General features: G+C 53.2%; 1 protein-coding gene across 1 annotated transcript in view; it reads right to left on the bottom strand.

The window, feature by feature from the left end:
• Nucleotides 1-25,302, bottom strand: part of LOC140392867 (alpha-2-macroglobulin-like) — a 525,178-nt gene that overhangs the window by 128,439 nt on the left and 371,437 nt on the right. Inside the window, exons 18-20 of the mRNA XM_072478610.1 lie at nt 17,259-17,373; nt 5,444-5,669; nt 4,384-4,510 (exon numbers count right to left, since the gene is read on the bottom strand). Of these exons, the coding sequence (XP_072334711.1) occupies nt 4,384-4,510; nt 5,444-5,669; nt 17,259-17,373 (468 nt within the window). The remainder of the gene's footprint in view (nt 1-4,383; nt 4,511-5,443; nt 5,670-17,258; nt 17,374-25,302) is intronic.

Below are 25,302 nucleotides of genomic sequence, written 5' to 3'. Positions count from 1 at the left end.
GCGCCGCCATCTTGCTTGCCTCACACCACGTGCAGCCTGTGGGCGCCGCCATCTTCCTTGCCTCACTCCACATGCAGCCCATCACGTGCTCGCTGGCCCTGCCTATGGTGTAGTGCAGCCTCCTGTGCATGTCCAGCCCCCAACTCCCGCCCATTGTCCCTCTCCCCCACCTCCGCCTCCTCGTATGCCGAGGTCTGCCCTGGCTCCTCATCCTCCTCCAGCACATCGTCCCTCTGCTGGGCTATATTGTGGAGGACGTGGCAGACCACAACGATGTGGCCGACCACCTGGCCTCGTACTGGAGGGCCCCTCCAGAGCGGTCCAGGCACCTGAAGCGCATCTTCAGCACCCCGAAGCACCTCTCGACCACACCCCTGGTCGCACAATGGGCCTCATTGTAGCAGTTCTCCGCACCAGTCTGTGGCTTCCTTATAGGTGTCAACTGCCACGGCCACAATGGGTAACCCCTGTCGCCCAGCAACCAGCCCCGCAGCCGGGGGGGGGGTGGGTCCCTCGAACATGCGGGGTATGAATGATTGCGCCAAGATAAACGAGTCATGCACACTGCCCGGGTACCAGGCGTAGACATGTAGGATCTTCATCTGGTGGTCACAGACCACCTGTACGTTCATGGAGTGGTACCCCTTCCTGTTCGTGAACATCGGCTTGTTTTCCGCCGGTGCCCGTAAGGCGACATGCACCCCATCGATGACCCCCTGCAGCTGCTCCATTCGCGAACGCCACCGGAGGTCGCAAAGAAACACTTTTACCGCATGATCTTGAAAAGACTCCATGATCAAAGGTGGAACCGACTTATTTCACTTTTATGGTTGTGATTATATTCTAATTGTTGATTATTTCTCAAACTATCCTGAAGTCACCAAACTGTCTGACTTAACCGCTAAATGCGTGATCAAGGCTACAAATGAAACTTTTGCTAGATTTGGGATACCGTGCAAAGTCACGACTGATAACGGACCTTGTTTTGATTGTTGGGAATGGACAGAATTTGCTGAAGTATATCATTTTGCTCACATAACTTCAAGTCCTCTCTATCCACAATCGAATGGAAAAGTTAAAAAAGGGGTTCACATCATGAAACAACTTTTCAAAAAATCTCTTGTTTCTGATTCTGACCTGAACCTAGCTTTACTAAATTACAGAGCTACTCCTCTTGCAACTGGTTTATCTCCTGCTCAACTACTGATGAACAGAACATTATGCAAAACTCTTCCATGCATTAGACCTCCTGGTCCAGATCTTCAGCCAGTCACCAAGAAAATGCAACATCAACAAAGAATTCAGGAGAAATACTTCAATCAACATGCCACACCACTTGAACCACTGAATCCAGGTGATCAAGTGAGGATTCGTATTCCCGTTGGAAGATGGTATGCTATTGCTAAGAAAATTTGTCAAGCAGCACCTCGAGTATACATCATTCAAACGAATGATGATTCGATTGTTAAAAGAAATCGAAGAACACTTCTGAAAATTCAATCTTCCAGTACATTATTTCCTGATCTCCAAATGAATGAAAGTTTATTTTGTACTACATTAACATCTTCCAAGATACCAGAAGACTTCCAGAAGACGTTCAAGACTTCTGACACTCCACCTACTGGATTGAGAAGATCATCCAGAATAAGAAGGAAACCAGACAGACTTCACTTGTGAAGAATCACAAATGAACTGTTTGATTAACCTTTTCTGAGTCACTTGTTAATTTAATATACATATCATGTATTCTGTAACAATGTTATACATTTTTTTATTTTAGTCACGTCTAAAAAAAAGGATATAATGATATGCATAGTGCCAGTGTAGTAAAGGGTTAACATCTGAAACTATGTGTAAATCAAACACTAGATGGCGTTACTAATTCATTGTATATAAGACAGCATCTCTAAGAATTTTGGGAGAAGCTGAAGAAAACATGGGGCGAAATTCTCCTACCCGCCCCGCCACATTTCTGCCCCGACCGGCCGGCGGGAGTCTCCGTAACACCGGCCGGTCAATGGGGTTTCCCATTGTGGGGCAGCCCCACGCCGTCGGGAAACCCCCGGGCGCAGGCAAAACGGAGACTCCCGCCGGCGGAGAATGACGCCCATGATGAGAAGCTTAGGAGAACAGAGTGAGAATTGGTTATAGAGATATAGCACGAGGTCAAGTCATAGTGTAGTTTATTAGTTCGATAGAATATTGATTACTGTACTACAGATTCAGTATTATTAGTTTAGTATCTGTTACTCAGTAAAGTGTACAAACAAACCTAATCAAAGTTAGTAGTGTAAAATACATTAGTTTTGATTCAAACTTCTTATTTGTATATTGTTTGTCAACACTGCATATCTGGCCATCTTGGAGGAAAAGGCAAGGAATATAACACCACCCCCTCCCTAACCCAGGGGTCAGAGGACAGGGATCAAGAGCAGGAACCTGGGCTAATTCACACCCCTCCTCCCCAAACCCAGGGTCACTGGACAGGGATCAGGGACAGGAACCCGGGCTGATTCACCCCCTCCCTAATCCAGGGCTCTCTGGACAGGGGTCTGGCGCAGGAACCCGGGCTGATTCACCCCCTCCCTAATCCAGGGCTCTTTGGACAGGTATCAGGAGCAGGAACCCGGGCTGATTCACTCCCTCCCTAACCCAGGGTCACTGGACAGGGATCAGGAGCAGGAACCCGGACTGATTCACCCCCTCCCTAACCCAGGGTCACTGGACAGGGATCAGGAGCAGGAACCCGGGCTGATTCACTTCCTCCCTAACCCAGGGCTCTCTGGACAGGGATCAGGAGCAGGAACCCGGGCTGATTCACTTCCTCCCTCACCCAGGGTCACTGGACAGGGATCAGGAGCAGGAACCTAGGCTGATTCACTTCCTCCCTAACCCAGGGCTCTCTGGACAGGGATCAGGCGCAGGAACCCGGGCTGATTCACCTCCTCCCTAACCCAGGGCTCTCTGGACAGGGATCAGGAGCAGGAACCCGGGCTGATTCACCCCCTCCCTAACCCAGAGGTTGCTGGACAGGGATCAGGCGCAGGAACCCGGGCTGATTCACCCCCTCCCTAACCCAGGGTCACTGGACAGGGATCAGGAGCAGGAACCTGGGCTGATTCACTTCCTCCCAAACCCAGGGCTCTCTGGACAGGGATCAGGAGCAGGAACCCGGGCTGATTCACCCCCTCCCTAACTCAGAGGTTGCTGGACAGGGATCAGGCGCAGGAACCCGGGCTGATTCACCCCCTCCCTAACCCAGGGTCACTGGACAGGGATCAGGAGCAGGAACCTGGGCTGATTCACTTCCTCCCTAACCCAGGGCTCTCTGGACAGGGATCAGGAGCAGGAACCCGGGCTGATTCACTTCCTCCCTCACCCAGGGCTCTCTGGACAGGGATCAGGCGCAGGAACCCGGGCTGATTCACCCCCTCCCTAACCCAGGGTCACTGGACAGGGATCAGGAGCAGGAACCCGGGCTGATTCACCCCCTCCCTAACCCAGAGGTCACTGGACAGGGATCAGGAGCAGGAACCCGGGATGATTCACCCCCTCCCTAACCCAGAGGTCACTGGACAGGGATCAGGAGCAGGAACCCGGGCTGATTCACTTCCTCCCTAACCCAGAGGTTGCTGGACAGGGATCAGGCGCAGGAACCCGGGCTGATTCACTTCCTCCCTAACCCAGGGCTCTCTGGACAGGGGTCAGGCGCAGGAACCCGGGCTGATTCACCCCCTCCCTAACCCAGGGCTCTCTGGACAGGGATCAGGAGCAGGAACCCGGGCTGATTCACCTCCTCCCTAACCCAGAGGTTGCTGGACAGGGATCAGGCGCAGGAACCCGGGCTGATTCACTTCCTCCCTAACCCAGGGCTCTCTGGACAGGGGTCAGGCGCAGGAACCCGGGCTGATTCACCCCCTCCCTCACCCAGGGCTCTCTGGACAGGGATCAGGTGCAGGAACCCGGGCTGATTCACTTCCTCCCTAACCCAGGGCTCTCTGGACAGGGTCAGGCGCAGGAACCCGGGATGATTCACTTCCTCCCTCACCCAGGGCTCTCTGGACAGGGATCAGGCGCAGGAACCCGGGCTGATTCACTTCCTCCCTAACCCAGAGGTTGCTGGACAGGGATCAGGCGCAGGAACCCGGGCTGATTCACCTCCTCCCTAACCCAGAGGTTGCTGGACAGGGATCAGGCGCAGGAACCCGGGCTGATTCACTTCCTCCCTCACCCAGGGCTCTCTGGACAGGGATCAGGCGCAGGAACCCGGGCTGATTCACCTCCTCCCTAACCCAGAGGTTGCTGGACAAGGATGAGGAGCCTGGGTTGATTGCCTGCAGCTTTGGCCGTGTTTGAAGCCTGTGTCTTGGGTTAATGACTGACCCAGTCCTGTGGCGTTTAGATGCCAGCTGATAGTCACACTCTCCATAGAACAGACACAGGTTTGGTTTTCAATGCTGCTCTCTGAGGCCATGTCAAATCCCTGGTGTTCGAGCAGTGTGACCTTCACCTGAGAGACAGAAAGGAGCAGCAAAGGGTTAAATTGCCAGTAACACAGAACAAAACACTCCCATTTCCCCCACTCAATTCTCATTTCCTGTCCACTAAAAACAGGACAAATCCAACCCAGTCAATTACAAAACTCTCCCATCTCCCCCATGCCCTGTGACCCAAACACACTGACACACACTCACTCACTCACACTCATTCACACACCTACACACACACACATGCATTCACACACACACACGCACACGCAGTCACACACATATGGTTTAGCACAGTGGGCTAAACAGCTAGCTTGTAATGCAGAACAATGCCAGCAGCGCGGGTTCAATTCCCATACCGGCCTCCCCGAACAGGCGCCGGAATATGGCGACTAGGGGCTTTTCAAAGTAACTTCACTGAAGCCTACTTGTGACAATAAGCGATTATTATTATTATTACATATACACACACACACAGGCATTCACACACATATACACACACACAGATACTCATTCATACACACACACTCACACACACTCATTCCCACAGAGAGACACTCACTCACACACCCACAGGCACTCACTCACACACATGCAGGGGAGGCAGTGACATAGTGGTATTGTCACTGGTTGTCGATTGTTGTAAAAACTCATCTGTTTTACAAATGTCCTTTAGAGAAAGAAATCTGCTGTCCTTACCCGGTCTGTCTGACATAGACTCCAGACCCACAGCAATGTGGGGGCAAAAATGCTGGCCCAGCTAGCGGCGTCCACATTCCATGAAGAAATAAAAACACACACCCACTCTCACAATCGCATACACTCACAATCTTATTCTCTCACACAATCATCCATAATCAGACAAACATACACACAATCACTCACACATGCACGCACAGTGGAAACAGTAGAGTCTCCCACGCCTCCCCCCATAGTTGAATAGCTGGTTCACTCACCATGATACATTTTTTCAGGTAGTTGAAGACTTTGGCCTTGAGTGTGAATTCCTCTGTCCTGGCGATGGAGTCGGGGAGAACCAGGTCCACGAAGAAGGGTTTAAAGGCGTTTAGAGAGACGGTTTCCGATATTCCGAATCCCGCCTGTCCGGTGCAGAACATACTGGCTTTCCATTCGGTGATCAAATCCGGCACAGTGAGGGGGAGAGAGACACTCCCAGTGGGTCTGAGACAGAGCAGAGAGAGAGTTAGACGGGGATAATCTGTCCTTGTGATTTCTGATTGTGTTGTAAACTGGCATCTGAGGAGGCTCGGGGAAACCCCCCCACCCTTCTCCAGAAATCTGCCCTGGGATCACTGATCTGAGCCCCAATGCGGTGGTGTCCGACGATAAAACTGACACCATTAATAGGCAAGTTGGACACAATTTCAACAATTACAATATCAGAAATTAAACACACACACACCAAAATCGGGAAACGCTATTGGGTGAAGAATTGGTTCTGACGCCAAAATTGTGGCGGGCACCGATTTGACGGCAAATCACAATTCTCCGTTACCTCAACAGCGGCATCAATGTGGTCTGGAACGTACGTACAGTAAACACTGTTTGCATATCATTAGCGGCCCTGACCCGGTATTCTCCAGGGGCACCACGATTCTCCACCTCCGATGGGCTGAGTTCTTGACGACGCGGTTCACTTGTGCTTTTAAAAATCGTGACACCGGTGTCATGGCTGGTGTGGGAGAACATAGAACATAGAAAATACAGCACAGAACAGGCCCTTCGGCCCACGATGTTGTGCCGAACCTTTGTCCTAGATTAATCATAGATTATCATTGAATTTACAGTGCAGAAGGAGGCCATTCGGCCCTTTGAGTCTGCACCGGCTCCTGGAAAGAGCACCCTACCCAACTCGCTGGGCTGGCTGGGGGTGCCCTGCCAGGGCCGGTGGGGGGGGGGGGGAAGGTGACCAGGGAATGGACCATTTGTCCGGGGTGACCCACCACAGGACTGGGGCGGTTTCCAGTCACGGACCGCCATTGCTGCAGCCTGAAGGCAGCAATCCTGCTGCGCACCCCACCGACCATCCATCTTGGCCCCTGGTTCTGCAGAGTGACACCGGGCGTATGGATGCTCCCACTCTCGGCCATACCCCCCCCCCCCCCACCACGCGTCCGGCCACCACTCGCCGGCGGGGCATCACCTGGCTCACTCAAGGGAAACGCCCACTGTAGCCCCTACGGGCGCACCGGGCAGGGTCCATGGACCAGGACACTGGCAAAGGCAGCGGCAGCCAATGGTACCCCTGGCAGCAAGGATGGGCACGAGGGCCAGAGGCTGGGCCAGGGGTGCAGAGATGAAGGGGCAGAGCCCGCAGTGCCAACCGGGGGCACCATGTAGCCCGGTGGACCTGGTTGGGCATGAGAGTATGCACCATGTTAACATGTCAGCCTTTCACCCCCTGCAGACAATGGATATTGGAATACAACCAGCAATGGTGGCCTTGCTGCTGGTTGCCACAGCCCTGGGGGATGTCCTGCGGCTGTATGAGCTGGAGCGGCTTGAGGAGGAGGAGGACGTTGCAGCAGCGGAACAGGAGGCAGCTGCCCAGGATGGAAAACCGGCCGCCCAACAGGCCGAGGAGGAGGTGCAAAGGAGGTGCCGCATGAGGCCTCGTGTGCACTGGCAGCGCCTGTCATTCGAGGACCTACCAGGCTGGGCATGCCGTCGAAGACTCCGGCTGAACAGGGAGACAGTGCAACATATCTGCCAGATCATGACACACCTGGCACCATGGGGGTATGGGGAGGACACCTGTTCCCAGTGGCTGTCAAGGTGACCGTCGCCCTAAACAAGGTCCCACACAAGAGATGAGTGAGCAAAATTAAAGCTCATGGTTTACACGATGGGGTCCTTCTAGGCGCCAAGTGGGGACCTGTCCAGGATCTCACAGATCTCAGTTGCATCAATTCCGTCACGGAGGTCCTCTATGCCCAGTCGGTTGAATACATCCATTTCAATGTGGACCGATCCACCAAGATGCCTGAGCAGGGGGGAATCGCCGACATCGGCAACATGGTGTTAAAGCCAAAGAGGAGGAATATAAATTGGCCAGAAAAAGCAGCATTCCTGAGGACTCAGCAGAGGAAGGCAAAGGGTTTAATTTGGAAGGGGAGAATAGAATCCGAGAGTAAGCTTGCAGAAAACATGAAAACTGACTGCAAAAGCTTCTATAGACATGTTTTCCCTGTAGAAGGGAAAAAGACCGGTGAAGACAAATGTAGGTCCCTTGCAGTTGGAATCAGGTGCATTCATAATGGACAACAAAGAGATGGCAGACCAGTTGAACAGATACTTTGGATCTGTCTTCACCAAGGAAGACACAAATAACCTTCCGGAAATGCGAGCATGAAGGAGGAACTGAAGGAAATCCGTATTAGTCAGGAAATTGTATTGGGGAAATTGATGGGATTAAAGCCTGATACATCCCCAGGGCCTGATGCTCTGCACCCCAGAGTACTTAAGGAAGTGGCCCGAGAAATAGTGGATGCTTTGTTGATCATTTTCCAGCATTCTATAGACTCTGGAAGAGTTCCAATGGATTGGAGGGTAACTAATGTAACCCCACTTTTTAAAACTGGAGGGAGAGAGAAAACGGGGAATTATAGACTGATTAGCCTGGCATCGGTGGTGGGGAAATGCTGGAGTCAATTATTAAGGATGAAATAACAGTATTTGGAAAGCGGGGGCAGAATCGGTCCAAATCTTCTGGAATTGATGTGATCAGTAGAGTGGATAAGGGCGAACCAGTGGATGTTGTGTATCTAGGCTTTCAAAAGGCTTTTAACAAGGTCCCACACAAGAGATGAGTGAGCAAAATGAAAGCTCATGGTATTATGGGTAATGTATTGACGTGGATACAGAACTGGTTGGCAGACAGGAAGCAAAGAGTGGGAATCATAGAATCATAGAATCATAGAATTTACAGTGCAGAAGGAGGCCATTCGGCCCATCAAGTCTGCACCAGCTCTTGGAAAGAGAACCCTACCCAAGGTCTACACCTCCACCCTATCCCCATAACCCAGTAACCCCACCCAACACTAAGGGCAATTTTGGACACTATGGGCAATTTAGCATGGCCAATCCACCTAACCCGCACATCTTTGGACTGTGGGAGGAAACCGGAGCACCCGGAGGAAACCCACGCACACACGGGGAGGATGTGCAGACTCCACACAGACAGTGACCCAAGCCGGAATCGAACCTGAGACCCTGGAGCTGTGAAGCATTTGTGCTATCCACAATGCTACCGTGAATAAAAGAGTCCTTTTCAGAACGGAGGGCAGTGACTGGTGGGGTACCACAGGGCTCAGTGCTGGGACCCCAGCTGTTCACAATATACATTAATGATTTGGACGAAGGAATTGCATGCAATATCTCCAAATTTACAGACGATACTAAGGTGGGTGGCAGTGTGTGCTGTGAGGAGGATGCAAAGAGGTTGCAAGGATACTTGGACAGGCTGGCTGAGTGGGCAAATACTTATCTAATGCAATATAATGTGTAAATGTGAGGTTATCCACTTTGGTGGCAAAAACAAGAAGGCAGATTATTATCTGAATGGTGGCAGTTTAGGAAAAGGGGAAGTGCAACGAGACCTGGGTTTCATGGTGGAACAGTCACCAAAGGCTGGTATGCAGGTACAGCAGGCGGCGAGGAAAGCTCATGGCATTTTGGCTTTCATAGTGAGAGAATTTGAGTATGGAGTAGGGATCTCTTGCTGCAGTTATACAGGGCCTTGGTGAGGCCACCCTTGAGTATTGTCTGCAGTTTTGGTCTCTTAGTTTGAGGAAGGACATTATTGCTATTGGGGGTGTCCAGAGAAGGTTCACCAGACTAATTCCCAGGATGGTAGGACTGACATATGAAGAAAGACTGGATCTACTGGGCTTATACTGACTGAGTTTCGAAGAATGAGAGAGGGTCTCATAGAAACATGTAGGCCGTGATTCTCCGACCCCCCCCCCTGCCGGGCAGAGAATCCCCGGGGGTCGGCGCGAATCCCGCCCCGATGCCGGCTGCCCTATTCTCCGGCGCCATTTTTCGAGGGTCGACGGGATTCCCGCCACGCCGGTCGGGAGCCATTGACAGCAGCCCGTCCGGCGATTCTCCGGGCCCGGATGTGCCGAGTGGCCGTCAACTTTTGGCCAGTCCCGCCGGCATGAATCACACCACTCGCACACCGGCGGGACCTGGCGGGTAAGTGTGCGGGGGCCGTCCTTGGGGGGGGGGGGGGGGGGGGGGGGGCGCGGGGAGGATACGACCCCGGGGGGGGGGCCCACGGTGGTCTGGCCTGCGATCGGGGCCCACCGATCGGCGGGCGGGCTGCTTCCGGGGGAGGGAGGGGGGGGGCCTTCTTTCTCCGTGCCAGGCCCTGTAGGGCTCCACCATATTGACCGGGGGCCGGTGCGAAGAAGGGAACCCCCGCGCATGCGCGGAAATACGCCGGCTGGTCCGTGCATGCGCGAGATCACGCCGGTCGTTCCGCGCATGCGCGAACTCGCGCTGGCCCTTCAACGCCGGCTGGAGCAGCGGCAACCACTCCGGCGTCAACCTAGCCCCGAAAGTGGAGGTTAGTGGAGAATTCCTCAGTTTCGGGGACCGTTGACGCCGGAGTGGTTGGCGCCGGTTATCGCCGGCGTGGGGACATAATGCCTATTATTGGAGAATCCTGGCCAGAAATTCCTGATGGGACTGGACAGGCTAGATGTGGGAACAATGTTCCCAGTATTGGGGACGTCCAGTACTAGGGGTCACAGCTTAAGAATAAAGGGTAAGCCATTCAGGACTGAGGTGAGGAAGAACTTCTTCTCTCAGAGACTTGTGAACTTGTGGAATTCTCTACCACAGAAAGCTGTTGGACATATTCAAGAGGGAGTTTGACATGGTCCTTGTAGTTAAAGGGATCAAGGGAGAGAAAGCGGGAGTGGGATACTGAATTTGCATGATCAACCATGATCACATTGAATGCTGGTGCAGGCTCGAAGGGCCAAATGGCTTGCTCCTGCACATATATTCTATGTTTCTATGCCCCGGGTCCAGTGGGATGCATGTCCCCGACTGAGCACCTGCAGATGAAAGGCCGCTCGACACCAACTGAAAACTGTTCCACTTGATGAACGTGCAGCTGATATGCGACCATCAGCTACGCATCATGCACGTCTGTGCCTGATACCCGGGCAGTGTGCATGACGCCTTCATCATGGCACACTCGATGACTCTTGACATGTTCAAGACACTACTGCGCGACCGGGGATATCCACCGAGTCATTCCTGATGACACCTATCTGAAGACCACTGGCCGACCCGGAGACCCGCTACAACGATGCACATGCAGCGACCCAGGAGCGTGATTAAGCAGTGATTTGGCCACCTAAAGATGCGGTTCAGGTGGCTAGACTGCTCTGGAGGGGCCCTCCAGTCTGATGCTGAAAGGGTCGCCCGCATCGTGGCGGCCTGCTGCGTCCTCCACAACATCGCGCACAGAGGGGCCATGTGTGAAAGAGGAGGATGAACGGCAGGCCTCGTCCCATGAGGGTGGGCAGGACATGGGGTCCGGGCAGGCACGAGAGGCTGCACGACGTGTGGGCCAGGGACAATGCGCACGGGATGATCTGATTGCCTCCAGGTTCACCGACTGGGGGGGGGAGGGGGGTGGCAACTGGCCAGGGACACAGGCACCACATCGCACCCCATCCCCCCAAAATCCCCCCCCCGCCCACCACCACCTGCAGCCCCCTCCTTGAAACATACCTGCTGCACAAGGGATGCAGGCCTCGGTTGGCAGTACCACTATGTCTGGTCCTTGGGCTGGAGGATGATGACATCCCGCTCTCCAATGAGCTCTGGTGCTCCGCATCATTTGACAACGTCTACCTCCTGTCCACGGTAGCACTTTCCACCATCCACCTGGGTGATCCCTGCAAGCCAGCTCGCCATTCCATCACACTGTGCCATTGGATCCCTGGGGTGGCCATGCTGGGGATGGTTTTGGGGGGAGGGGGCGGTGGTGGTGAGCCCAGGCCACCCACAAGGTCCGCCAAATCCCTCCCCACCCCGCACCCCCTCTCTGGGCAGCCTTGACCAGCCCACCCCTCACACCCATCTGACAGAGCACCTAGGCAGGTCGTAACAGTGTGAGCAGGCGTTTAATGTGACAACATATGTACAGATTTGTGCCCTAGCCCCTACCGCTAAACTGTGTCCTACACCCATGCTAACTTAACTGGTGTCTACCTTTCTGGCCTTATGGGCCCCAATGCTATGTCTTGGTGGATCCCCAGGTGGTAGATCAGGGGTGGGGGCGGCCTGCTGTGATTCGGCGCGCCAACCACTCCGGCGTCAACCTAGCCCCCGAGAAAGTGGCGGTAAGTGGAGAATTCCTCACTTTCGGAGGCCGGTTTACCCGCCTGCGTGGGGACGTAATGTCCATTATTGGAGAATCCCGGCCAGAAAATCCTGATGGGACTGGACAGGATAGATGTGGGAAGAATGTTCCCGGTGTTGGGGACGTTCAGAACTAGGGGTCACAGCTTAAGAATAAGGGGGAAGCCATTCAGGACTGAGGTGAGGAAGAACGTCTTCTCACAAACAGTTGTGAACTTGTGGAATTCGCGACATCAGAAAGCTGTTGGACATATTCAAGAGGGAGTTGGACGTGGTCCTTGTGGTTAAAAGGATCAAGGGGTACAGAGAGAAAGCGGGAGTGGGGTACTGAATTTACATGATCAACCATGATCATATTGAATGCTGGTGCATTTCCTGTGACCTGGGTCCCCACTGGTGGTCATCTCCTGGGGATCCCAGGTGGCATGGTGCCACCCTGTTCTGCCCGCTGCCCATCAGTTCCACCAGGGACAGAAGGGGGAGGTGTCCGAGATGCTGTTGTGTACCCCACCTCCCCTGCGGGTGTCACCAGCACGGACCCCATCACCTCCTCCTCCCTCTGGGTGCCCGATGGCCCCTGGGCTCCTCCATGGGACAGGGCTGCGAGCAGAGATATCCCCTGAGGCTGCCCCACCACCTGGCGCTGCCAGTCTTGGAGGACCACTCTGGTCTCGACCAGCGTCTGCATGCTCGCGGCCATGGAGCACAGGGAGTGGGCCATCTCCATCTGGGACTGCACCACATCACCCACTGACTGTGCCACCACCTTCTGCTTCTGTGTCACATCAGCCAGTGACTGCGCCATCTCCCTCCGGGACTGAGCCAACTCCATCTGTTACTGCGCCACGTCAGCCATCGCCTGGGCAATGCCGGCGACGATCCAGCCATGGCCTGCTGTGACTGGGCCACACTCAAGAGCGCTGCTTCAATGACCAGCTGGCTCTGGCACATGGCTGCTTGTGAGGTGGCAACCCTGTCCTTGGCCTCGGCTAGCGCCTGCACAGAATGCCCTAGGCCTTGGACAAGCAGATCCATAGACAAAACTATCGCCCCCAATGCCTTCACCGCAGACGCCACCCGGGTGGTGTTGGCCTGGGTGGCACGCATAGTCGGCACCACCTCTTGCTGCTGCACGTGGTTAGACTCCTCTAACTGCACCTGAAGGTACTGGATGCTCGACAACAACCCATCATGTAGTCCCTGACTCTGCGACTGCATCTCCACGATCGCTGGGACTGGCCGTTCCAGAAGCCCGAAACCTATCTGGAGAGCAGGTTGTCCCTGGGGTTGGCCTGCCCTCCGAGCAAACGCCCCCTCGGGAGTTCCTACTTCCACCCGATGTACCGAAGCAGCTGTGTGGTGCGCATGAGAGAGTATCCCAGGAGCCTCTTCACCAAAGTGTCCCAACTGAGGTGACTATCTCTGGGATGGTGGAGTGTATTGGACACAGCTGTAGGGGAAATCTGTGTCAACATCGGACTCGAGCTCCGGGGTATCCTCAGTCTCAGTTGAAGACTGCCATCCGAGCTGCTCTCCTCGTCACTGCTCAGCTCACGGGGGAGGGTTGGAGGGGGGGAGGTGCTCTGGCTGTGGCCCTGGCTGGTGTGGGGAACACCTGATGGACCCGCTCCATCACCAGCAGGTCCTGCAAGATACAAGACAAAACGTATGGGTCGGGGGGGGTGGGGCAGGAGTGGGGCATGGGTCTGTGAGTCAGGGTGGTGTGGGTGTGAGTAAGGGCGAGGGAGCTGTCGGGGGGGGGGATGGTGGGTGGTGTGGAGGTGAGGGTGGTATGGAGGTGAGGGTGGTATGGAGGTGAGGGTGGTGTGGGGGTGAGGGTGGTGAGGGGATGAGGGTGGTGTGGGGTGAGGGTGGTATGGGGGTGAGGGTGGTACGGGGGTGAGGGTGGTATGGGGTGAGGGTGGTATGGGGGGGGGTTTGCCAAATGTGGCATGTGGACCCGCAACTCAGCAGGGTCTCACTTCCTTGCCCGCGGCTGACGTCCACCCAGTGGCGTCCCTTTCCTCCAGGCTGCCAACCACGTCTAGGGCCCTCTGCTCTGCTATGATGAGTGGCCACAGGTCCGCTGGTCTAACTCCAGTTTTCTCCCGTTCCTGGGCACCCGGGCTCGGCAGCCGGTATGGGTGCCGGCATGTGGTGCTTTCTTGAGCTGCTGTAGTCCGTGAGGTGTAGGTAAACCCTTGCTTATGACAGAAAAGCATGTTGGTCCCCTTGAATCATGCTTATGTTCCTCTTTTTCTCTTTCATTAGTCTGAGGAGCATCTGTTTTTTTTTTAAATTTCTGTTACCTTCTTCACTGTAATCAATATCCTGGTGGGCGAGACAGCTGGTGGGTGATGCAGAGCAAGGCCAGCAGAGAGGGTTCAATTCCCGTACCGGCTGAGGTTATTCATGAAGGTCTCACCTTCTCAACCTTGCCCCTCACCTGAGGTGCAGTGATCCTCAGGTTAAAGCACCGCAAATCAGCTCTCCACATCAAACAATAGGTGAAAGTTTTATGCCAATTGTTTTCTCCATATGAACGAAGAGGTCATTCAGTCCCTCGAACCTGCCCCGCCGTTTCAGAAGATTGTGTCTGATCTGAATGTAAACTTAACCCCACCTTCCGATCCAGCCAGATAACCTGTCACCCCCCTCGTTAACCAGGAATCCAGCTCTGCCTGTAACTATTCAAAGAGTCCCAGTTTCCATTGCCTCTTCAGGACGAGAGTTTCAGAGACTGACAACATTCTGACAGAAATAATCCCTCCTCACCTCTGTCTTAAACCCAACTTAAACTCTGTCTTAAACTTCTTATTTTTAAACATTGACCCCGAGTCCTCGAGTCATAGAGGTCCACAGGACAGAAAAGGCTCTTTTGCCGATCACGTATGTGCTCGTAAAAAACAACTACCTAACTATTCTGATCTCATATTCCAGCACTTGGCCCACAGACTTGTACACCTTGGCATCGCAAGTGCACATCTAAATAATTCTTAAATGTTATGAGGGTTTCTGCTTCCACCCTCCTTTCAGATAGTGAGTTACAGACTCCCACCGCCCACTGGGTGAATAGGGTTTTCCTCATACCCTCTCTAAACCTCCTGTCATTTCCTTCCAAATATGCTGCCTGGTCATTCATCCCCCCACCAAGGGGAAATGTTTCTTCCTGTATACTCTATCAATGCCTCTCATTGTGTCTACGGTCCTTGATTCTCCCAAAAGAGGAAACATCCTCTCTACATCCACCCTGTCAATGCCCCTCAGGATCTTAAATATTTAGATCAAGTTTCCTCTTACTCTTCCAGACGCCAGTGGATACAAACCCAATCTGTCCAACCTTTCCTCATCAGACAACCCACCCATTCCTGCTACAGTCCAGTCAACCTTCTCTGAACTGTTTCCAACGTATTTACATCTTCCCTTAAATAAATAGACTGACACTGTACACAATACTCCAGCTGTGGTCTCACCAATGTCCTGTACAACTGAAGCAATAACCTTCCCACTTTTGTGATCAATTTCCTCTGTGATGACTGTTGGAATTTCAGATGCAGTGTATTCTAGGTATCTGGTGCAGTAAGGGTCAAAAACCTGGGGTTGTTTGTGTTTGACTGCTGCAGTCTTGTTTTTATAGAATGTTGGTTTGAAAGGTTGTGAGCCTGGGGTGCAATTGAGGAACCATAAAAAGTATGGGTGAATGGAGTTTTGTGTGGATTAAGGGTGATTCCCTGTGGAGTTAATTAGATTTTAGCTCGGTAAGATTATGTTGTTACTGAGTGGAGCTAAGGCATCAGGCGTTTTGCAGGAAAGCAGGTCAGTTGAGTTTTGGATGAAGCTGTGAGCAGGAGTCAAGCATTTTGCTCTCTGCAATTCAGTTAAACATATGTCTCCAGATAGGCTAACAGTTTATTTCCAAGCAGGTCAGGATTTTCTGATTAGAAGGTGAACTGTAACAAGGTGAGAAACCTCTTCTGAAGAAATGCAGTTTCTGAAGAAATTAAGAAAGGCAGGTTTCGGCATGGTTCTGACAGAATTCAGGTCTTGTCTTTAAAGCAGTGTCAAAAGATCTATCTTTCACAAAGAAGATCTCTGTAAAGTGGGTATTCTTGAGTGCTAATGGTATTTAACAGTGGATTGAGAGCGGAGTTATTTTTTCCTGATGTTTGAGTGGGAATAAATCTAGCAGTTAAGGGTTACTGTGCCATTGCATTGATTAGCATTGTTAAAGGGATAATTGTAAGTTATTTTTCTTGTATCATGTTAAAGATATTTTAATACTGTGTGAGTAATAAAGTTTGTTTTAATATACCACCCCTATTTCTTTGTCAAATCACTCCTGGCGCGAGATATCCTTTTCTCACAGTCTTACAAAATTAAAATAAAATATTGGGGTTTCTGTTGAGTATCCTCGCCACTGTTAGGTCTGATCTGGAATCATAATACCCTCTCACTGAATAATAACATTCGATTGGTTTTCCTAATTACTGGTTGTAAAGGTAAGGTAAAGTCACCGTAGCTCCAGATGACCAGAGGCTGCTTGTCCCTTTGAGGGTGAGAGCTGACTGATGGGGGTTTAACCTGAGGATCACCACACCTCAGGTGAGGAGCAAGGTTGAGAAGGCGGGGCCTTCATGAATAACCTCAGCCGATATGGGGATTGAACCCGCGCTGTTGGCCTTGCTCTGCTATAATTGGGCAAAGACTGACAAATTCACTTGCGACCAATGTAATTCCACAATTTAGGGACCACCTTCGCTTGGAAGACGATGGCCTAACCATGGGGAAAACCACAGCGCTGGCAAGTTAAATCACACCATGCTCAGCTTGGCCAGGTTACATCGTAACTCACCCTCAACATAACATAATTTGGCAAAACTCCAAACAACAGACAGACCTGGCTCCTCCTATTAATTACATCATCTATATCCCACTAAGATATTCCATGACATACTTAGCTAAGTCTAATCACCATCCCTCATAGATTATCTACAGTCCAGGGAATGTCCAGCAATCAAAACAATATTCCATTAGCTGTTTCTCTGTATACAAGTAAATGGCTAAAATCAATCATTGCCACATCATTTATGACCTCTTAATTACAGCTTTAGTAGACATACTGCATATACATAATTTGAATAATTTTTTAAAAAAAACAACATTACTGTCACAAATATGAAATATAAGATATAGCAATTTGTGCATTCATCACAGAGGATCAATCTCTGACTCACTGTTTCGGAAGAGAGAGGATTAGAACCATCCCATGCTCTGCGGGGTGTGTGTGTGTGTGTGGGGGGGGGGAGGTCACAACCTCAGACAACCTAAAGTGGAACAAAAATGGAGACAAAATGCTTGACATACCCAACAGGGACGAGGTCCCAGATCCAAGTCTCTGGGAAATACATTTGGATTATTCTCTCAGTTCTGTCCCAGTCTGCTTCAGGCTTCATTCCATGTGTCACATACGTCCGCAACCCTGTCCATGGTTCAAAAAGATCAGAATAAGATGGGGACAACACAGTTAGATGGGGGTGGGGGTGTTGGCGGCATGTGAGGGAGGGGTAAGGAGTCTGAATGGTTGAGCAAAGGGGGCTGGATGGAGGACTCTCATGGTTTGGGGGGACGAAGAGTGTCATAGTTTGGGGGGGGTGAGGGGTCTCAGTTTGGGGGGTGATGGTCTCACAGTTTGGGGGGGTGAGGGGTCTGAAAGTTTGGGGAGGTGAGGGGTCTCACAGTTGGGGGGGTGAGGGGTCTCACAGTTTGGGGGGTGAGGTGTCTCACAGTTTGGGGGGTGAGGGGTCTCACAGTTTGGGGGGAGGGCATCTCACAGTTTGGGGGGTGAGGGGTCTCACAGTTTGGGGGCTGAGGGGTCTCACAGTTTGGAGGGTGAGGGGTCTCACAGTTTGGGGGAGGGCGTCTCACAGTTTGGGGGGTGAGGGGTCTCACAGTTTTGGGGGAGTGGGTCTCACAGTTTGGGGGGAGGGGGTCTCATAGTTTGGGGGTGAGGGGTCTCACAGTTTGGGGGGTGAGGGGTCTCACAGTTTGGGGGGTCAGGGGTCTCACAGTTTGGGGGGTGAGGGGTCACACAGTTGGAGGGGTGAGGGTTCTCACAGTTTGGGGGGTGAGGGGTCTCACAGTTTGGGGGGTGAGGGGTTTCACAGTTTGGGGGGAGGGCATCTCACAGTTTTGGGGGTGAGGGGTCTCACAGTTTGGGGGGTGAGGGGTCTCACAGTTTGGGGGGTGAGGGGTCTCACAGTTTGGGGGGAGTGGGTCTCACAGTTTGGGGGGAGGGGGTCTCATAGTTTGGGGGTGAGGGGTCTCACAGTTTGGGGGGTGAATGGTCTCACAGTTTGGGGGGGTCAGGGGTCTCACAGTTTGGGGGGGAGGGCGTCTCATAGTTTGGGGGGTGAAGGGTCTCACCGTTTTGGGGTGAGGGGTCTCACAGTTTGGGGGGAGGGGGTCTCACAGTTTAGGGGTGAGGGGTCTCACAGTGTGGGGGGGAGGGGGTCTCACAGTTTGGGGGGAGGGGGTCTCACAGTTTGGGGGTGATAGAGAAACAGAGAGAGAGAGAGAGATGGGGAGATAGAGAGAGAGGCAGAGAGAGAGAGACAGAGAGAGAGCGAGACAGGGAGAGAGCAAGACAGAGGGAGAGAGAGACAGAGAGAGAGAGAGACTGAGAGAGAGAGGGACAGAGAGTGAGTGGGACAGAGAGTGAGAGGGATACAGAGAGAGAGGGAGACAGAGAGAGAGGGACACAGAGAGAGAGGGACACAGAAAGAGAGAGAGAGGGACAGAGAGAGAGAGAGGGACAGAGAGAGAGGAACACAGAGAAAGAGGGACAGAGAGAGAGACAGTGAGAGAAAAAGACAGGGAGATAGAGGCAGGGAGGTAGAGACAGGGAGATAGAGACAGGGAGAGAGAAAGACAGAGAGCGAGAGTGAAATAGCAGGAGAGACAGAGAGAGAGATGATGCACTACCAATTACAACGAGACGAGAGTAGAATGTAATCAAGGCTTTATTACACAGAGATGTGTGGCCTCCTACAGCAGCTTACGAAATGGCTGCTGTTCGGAGAGCACACACATTTATACTCCGCTTCCTGGGCGGAGGCAGCAGGCAGGGATCTACCTCCGTACCTGTAGTACAGGGGCTTTACCGTAATACCCATATGTACAACATAATACAACAGTGGTGCCTACCACAAATCACCCCCTGTTAAAAATGTGTCCAGCGTGTCATAATATACACCAGTATATCATGGTGCAGACACACACACTGATGGACACACAGTGGGACCAATCAACACACGCAACACCGCAGCCAATCACCAGTGAGAGCACACGCACTATAAAGACAGGGGCCATCAGAGTTCCCGCTCATTCGAGTTGCAGCTAGCTAGGAGGACAGAGCTCACAGCCTGTAACACAGACATTCACCATGTGCTGAGTGCATCGACTGGTTAGGACAAGTCAAAGGTCTTTAGTTAAAGCTAGTATCGTGTTAACCCACAGTCAGAGTATGTTAAACAGTTAATGATTCAATAAAATAGTGTTGCACTATTTCAAGTGTTGATGACCTGTATGTGTTCCACGGATCCAGAACACCCAACACATCACAACGCGGGTGGTGGAAAACTATATACATACAGATTGGTTTTAAAATTTCAGAGAAGGTTACAAATTTAGGCGAGCGGGTGCCTTGATCTGTCGTTGCGAGCGCCGCAGTGCTGGTGGGGACTCAGGTGTCGGCTTGGTCTTCGTGTAGCCACTTAAAATGGCCAACTCCAGATTCAAAATGGCGAACGGCAAAGGCTGATGGGAAAGTCAGCCAACAAGACAAAAATGAGCAGCTGATTTACCTCTGGAAAGGCCAGACACTATCGATACCAGCAACCATCAGCATAACAAAACAACAGCCACCTGCATACTAATGAGCAATCCCCGGGAACAATAAGCAACATTTAGACACACAAAGCAAAACCAGACTCTTTGGCGCCAGCAAGAGCCTACACAAAAGGAGGTGAACGAGCACCTCAAGACCGCCCATCGATCAGGGAACCGCTCCAGCATTAGAGAAAATTGAACCAAGCGATTGGGACAAAGTCCAATCACTTGGGGCCAGGTACAGGGTCCGCCCCGAAAGGCGGGAAGCCCCTGGGAACTATAAGAATTGAGCCCCAAGTTCAAGTCGCGCTCTTCTCCAGCTCTTCTCCACGTCCTCTCCAGCTCTTCACGCTTCAGCAGCTGATCGAACCTGTACGTCTTACTTCAACACTCGCTATGAGATAGGCGCTCCTAGCTACCAACCTATACCAACTTCGAATCCCACAGGCTCAGAACCCGAACGAAAGGCCATTTGTTTCCCTGACCTGGTGGGCCAGTTCCAAGTTAAGTATAGGCCTGTTAGTTGTAGAAGTAGCTTAGACGTAGAATTTGTGCATGAGTAGCGATTACTGTGTATAATAAATGTGCTTTGATTTAAATCTTACTAATCGGTGTATTGGATTATTGATCATTATTCGGACTTGAACCACGTGGCGGTATCATAAAGATACCTGGCGACTCAAGAGCAAAGGTAATAAAATAGAGCAATTGAACTAAGGCAAAGTTAGCAACATTCGGTGACTCCGGGAGTGTGTCGAAATCCTCTTCATCCCCGGGTGGGAACAAGGGGAGGACGGATTGTCCCGGAGCGGGACTGCGGTGGGGTGCGCCGGGCGAGGGGAGGGTGGCGCCGGGGGGGGGGGGGGGGGGGTACCCTGCTGGTGCCAAATCCCTGAGGGAGACTGTGTCTTGGTGGCCGTCGGGGTACTACGTAGGCGTACTGCGGGTTCGCATGGAGTAGCTGTACTCTCTCAACCAACAGGTCCGCCTTGTTGAGCCGCACGTGCTTGCGGAGGAGAACGGGTCCTGGAGCTGCCAGTCTCGTTGGGAGCGAAACCCCGGAGTTGGACTTCCTGGGGAAGGCAAAGAGACGTTCATGGGGGGTTTCGTTGATCACGGAGCGACTGAATGAAGTGTCTCAGGGAGGACCTCCTGCCAGCGGGAGGCCGGGGGATTTCTGGACCGTAGGGCCAGCTGGAGGGCCCTCCAGACCGTCCCATTCTCCCGCTCCACCTGCCCGTTTCCCCTGGGGTTGTAGCTGGTCGTCCTGCTCGAGGCAATACCCCTGTTCAGCAGGTACTGGCGCAGCTCCTCGCTCATAAATGAGGATCCCCGGTTGCTGTGGACGTAGGCGGGGAAACTGAACAGAGCGAAGATGGTGTTGAGTGCTTTAATGACAGTGGCAGACATCATATCGGGGCATGGGACGGCGAAAGGTAATCGGGAATGCCCGTCGACCACATTAAGAAAGTACGTGTTGCGGTCAGTGGAGGGGAGGGGCCCTTTGAAGTCCATGCTGAGGCATTCAAAGGGGCGTAAGGCCGTCACCAGGCACGCACGGTCTGGCCGGTAGAAGTGCAGTTTACACTCCGCGCAGACCTGGCAGTCTCTGGTGGTAGCCCTGACTTCCTCAATGGAGCAGGGCAGATTGCGGGCCTTAATGAAGTGGTAAAAGCGGGTGACTCCCCCGTGACAGAGATCGTCGTGCAGGGTCCGGAGTCGGTCCACTTGTGCGCTGGCACACGTACCTCAGGACAGGGCATCGGGGGGCTCGTTGAGCTTACCGGGGTGATACAAAATCTCGTAATTGTAGGTGGAGAGCTCGATCCTCCAGCTCAAGATTTTATTGTTTTTGATCTTATCCCGCTGAGTGTTGTTAAACATGAAGGCAGCCGACCGTTGGTCAGTGAGGAGAATGAATCTCCTGCCGGCCAGGTAATGCCTCCAATGGCGCACAGCTTCAACGATTGCTTGGGCCTCCTTTTTGACGGAGGAGTGCAGAATTTCAGAGGCATGGAGGGTGCGGGAAAAGAATGCCAAGGGCCTGCCCGCCTGGTTGAGGGTGGCGGCCAGAGCGACGTCTGATGCATCGCTCTCGACTTGGAAGGGGAGCGTCTCATCGACCGCATGCATCGCGGCCTTGGCGATGTCAGCCTTGATACGGTTGAAGGCCTGGTGAGCCTCGGCCGTCAGTGGGAAAGCGGTGGATTGAATAAGTGGGCGGGTCTTGTCCGCATAGTTAGGGACCCACTGGGCGTAATACGAAAAGAATCCCAGACATCGTTTGAGGGCCTTGGGGCAGCGGGGGAGGGGGAGTTCCATGAGGGGGCGCATGCGATCGGGGTCGGGCCCTAGCACTCCGTTCATAGCCGAGAATGGCTAATCGGTTCGTGCTGAACACACACTTGTCCTTGTTGTAAGTTAGGTTGAGGAGTGTGGCAGTGTGGAGAAATTTGGAAAGGTTAGCGTCATGGTCCTGCTGGTCGTGGCCGCAGATGGTGGTGTTGTCCAGGTACGGGAAAGTGGCCCACAGCCCGTACCAGTCAACCATTCGGTCCATCTCCTGTTGGAAAACCGAGACCCCATTGGTGACGCCGAAGGGAACCCTAAGGAAATGGTAAAGGCGGCCGTCTGCTTCAAATGCAGTGTATGGGTGGTCCGCCTTACGGATGGGGAGCTGGTGGTAGGCATATTTCAGGTCCACTGTCGAGAAGACCCGGTACTGTGCAATCTGATTGACCATATCAGATATGCGTGGGAGGGGGTACCCGTCGAGCTGCGTGTACCGATTGATGGTCTGACTGTAGTCAACGACCATCCTGTTTTTCCCCCCTGTTTTCACCACTGCCACTTGGGCTCTCCAGGGGCTGTTGCTGGCCTCGATGATACCTTCCCGCAGCAGCCGCTGGACCTCAGACCTGATGAAGATCCTGTGTTGGGCGCTGTACCGTCTGCTCCTGGTGGCGATGGGTTTGCAATCCGGGGTGAGGTTTGCAAACAGGGAAGGCGGGTCGATCTTAAGGGTCGCGAGGCCGCAAACAGTAAGGGGTGGCAGGGGCCCGCCAAATTTCAGGGTTAGGCTCTGGAGGTTGCACTGGAAGTCCAGGCCGAGTAGCAGGGCAGTGCAGAGGTTGGGGAGGACGTAGAGGCGGAAACCGCTGAACTCTACGCCCTGGACAGTGAGGGTGGCGATGCGGTACCCCCGGATCGCCACGTAGTGGGATCCGGAGGCCAGGGAGATTCTTTGGTTAGCGGGGTGTACTGCGAGGGAGCAACGCCTTACCGTATCGGGGTGGATGAACCTCTCAGTGCTCCCGGAGTCCAGAAGGCAGGCTATCTCGTGGCCGTCGACCTTCACCTTTGTCGAAGCGGTAGCGAGGTTGTGCGGTCGAGACTGGTCGTTGGCGGTTGCAGGCGATGAAATGAAAAATGAAAATCGCTTATTGTCACGAGTAGGCTTCAATGAAGTTCCTGTGAAAAGCCCCTAGTCGCCACATTCCGGCACCTGTTTGGGGAGGCTGGTACGGGAATTGAACCGCGCTGCTGGCCTGCCTTGGTCTGCTTTAAAAGCCAGCGATTTAGCCCAGTGAGCTAAACCAGCCCCAATGGAGCCCTGATCGAGCAGCCCCTATCGAGCGGCCCGATGACGTGCCCGATGGGCAGGGGTCCTGAGGCAGGTAAGATGGCGGCGCCCTTGGGCCGCACGTGTCCTGGGGCAGGCAAGATGGCGGTGTCCATTGGTTCTGAGGCAGGCAAGATGGCGGCGCTCATGGGCCGCACGTGTTGTGAGTGGAGCAAGATGGCGGCGCCCACGAGCTGCACGTGGTCTGAGGAGAGGAAGATGGCGGCGCCCATTGGCTGCACGTGGGGGTGCCGGGACAATAGCGGCTATTGAGCGGGCCTGGCACACTGCAGCGAAATGTCCCTTCTTACCACAGGCCTTGCAGAGCGCGCTCCGCGCCGGGCAGCACTGCCGGGGGTGTTTTGTCTGTCCACAGAAGTAGCACTTGGGTTCCCCGGGGTTAGTTGGTTGGCTGAGGGCGGTCGCTGATGGGATCCACGATGCACAGGGGGGTGGGCCATGCGGTTGGGGGCATAAGCCTGTACGTTGCGTGAGGCGACCGTGAGTGAGAGCGCTATTTCTTGGTCACTGCAAGGTCAAGCGTGGCCCCTTCTCAGAGGCGCTGGTGGATGTAGTCAGACCCTATGCCCGTAACGAACGCGTCTCTCATTAGCAGGTTTGAATGTTCAGTGACCGAAACGGCCTGGCAGTCACAGTCTCTCACCAGGGCGAGCAGGGCACGCCAGAAATCTTCCACAGACTCACCGGGAAGTTGGTGCCGCGTGGATAGGAGGTGCCTGGCGTAGATCTTGTTGGTCAGCTGAGCGTAATTCTCCTTCAGTAGCGCCATGGCCTCTGCGTAGGTAGGCGCGTCCTGGACAAGGGGAAAAATGTTGGAGCTCAGCCGCGTAGACAGAATCTGGAGCTTCTGTGCTTCAGAGATTGGGTCTGGCGCAGTCCCGATGTATGCTTCAAAGCAACTAGCCAATCTTGGAAGTCCTTTTTGGCGTTGTCTGCTTGAGGATGCAGCTGCAGGCGATCCGGCTTGAAGGTCCATCTTTGAAAAATCTCTGTGTAATAAATTAATGCACTATCAATTCCGACAAGAATCATAGAATTTACAGTGCAGAAGGAGGCCATTCGGCCCTTCGAGTCTGCACCGGCTCTTGGAAAGAGCACCCTACCCAAGTTCAGCACCTCTATCCTATCCCCATAACCCAGTAACCCCACCCAACACTAAGGGCAATTTTGGACACTAAGGGCAATTTATCATGACCAATCCACCTAACCCGCACATCTTTGGACTGTGGGAGGAAACCGGAGCACCCGGAGGAAACCCACGCACACACGGGGAGGATGTGCAGACTCCGCACAGACAGTGACCCAAGCCGGAATCGAACCTGGGAGAGTAGAATGTAATCGAGGCTTTATTACACAGAGATGTGTGGCCTCCTACAGCAGCTTACTAAATGGCTGCTGTTCGGAGAGCACACACATTTATACTCCGCTTCCTGGGCGGAGCCAGCCTGCAGGGATCTACCCAAGTACCTGTAGTACAGGGGCCTTACCGTGATACCCACATATACAATATAATACAACATTGGTGACTACCACAAGAGAGAGAAAGTCAGGGAGATAGAGACAGGGAGAGAGAAAGACAGAGAGACAGAGAGACAGAGAGCGAGTAGAGACATGGAGCAAGAGAGCAAGAGAGCAAGAGAGACAGAGAGCAAGAGAGACAGGGAGCGACAGTCAGCGAGTGAGAGAGACAGAGAGCAAGAGAGACAGAGAGCGAGAGAGACAGAGAGAGAGAGAGAGAGAGAGAGACAAAGAGAGACAGGCAGAGAGAGAGAGAGACAGGCAGAGAGAATGACAGGGAGAAAGACAGAGAGCATGACAGAGAGAGAGCGAGAGAGAGAGAGACAGCTAGACAGAGAGGGAGACAGAGAGAGAGGGAGA

The sequence above is a fragment of the Scyliorhinus torazame genome, chromosome 16 (genome assembly GCF_047496885.1).
Source record: "Scyliorhinus torazame isolate Kashiwa2021f chromosome 16, sScyTor2.1, whole genome shotgun sequence".
NCBI classification, from domain to species: Eukaryota; Metazoa; Chordata; class Chondrichthyes; order Carcharhiniformes; family Scyliorhinidae; genus Scyliorhinus; species Scyliorhinus torazame.
Note: the sequence above shows the minus strand (reverse complement) of the source record. Positions and strands in the feature narration are given on the sequence as shown.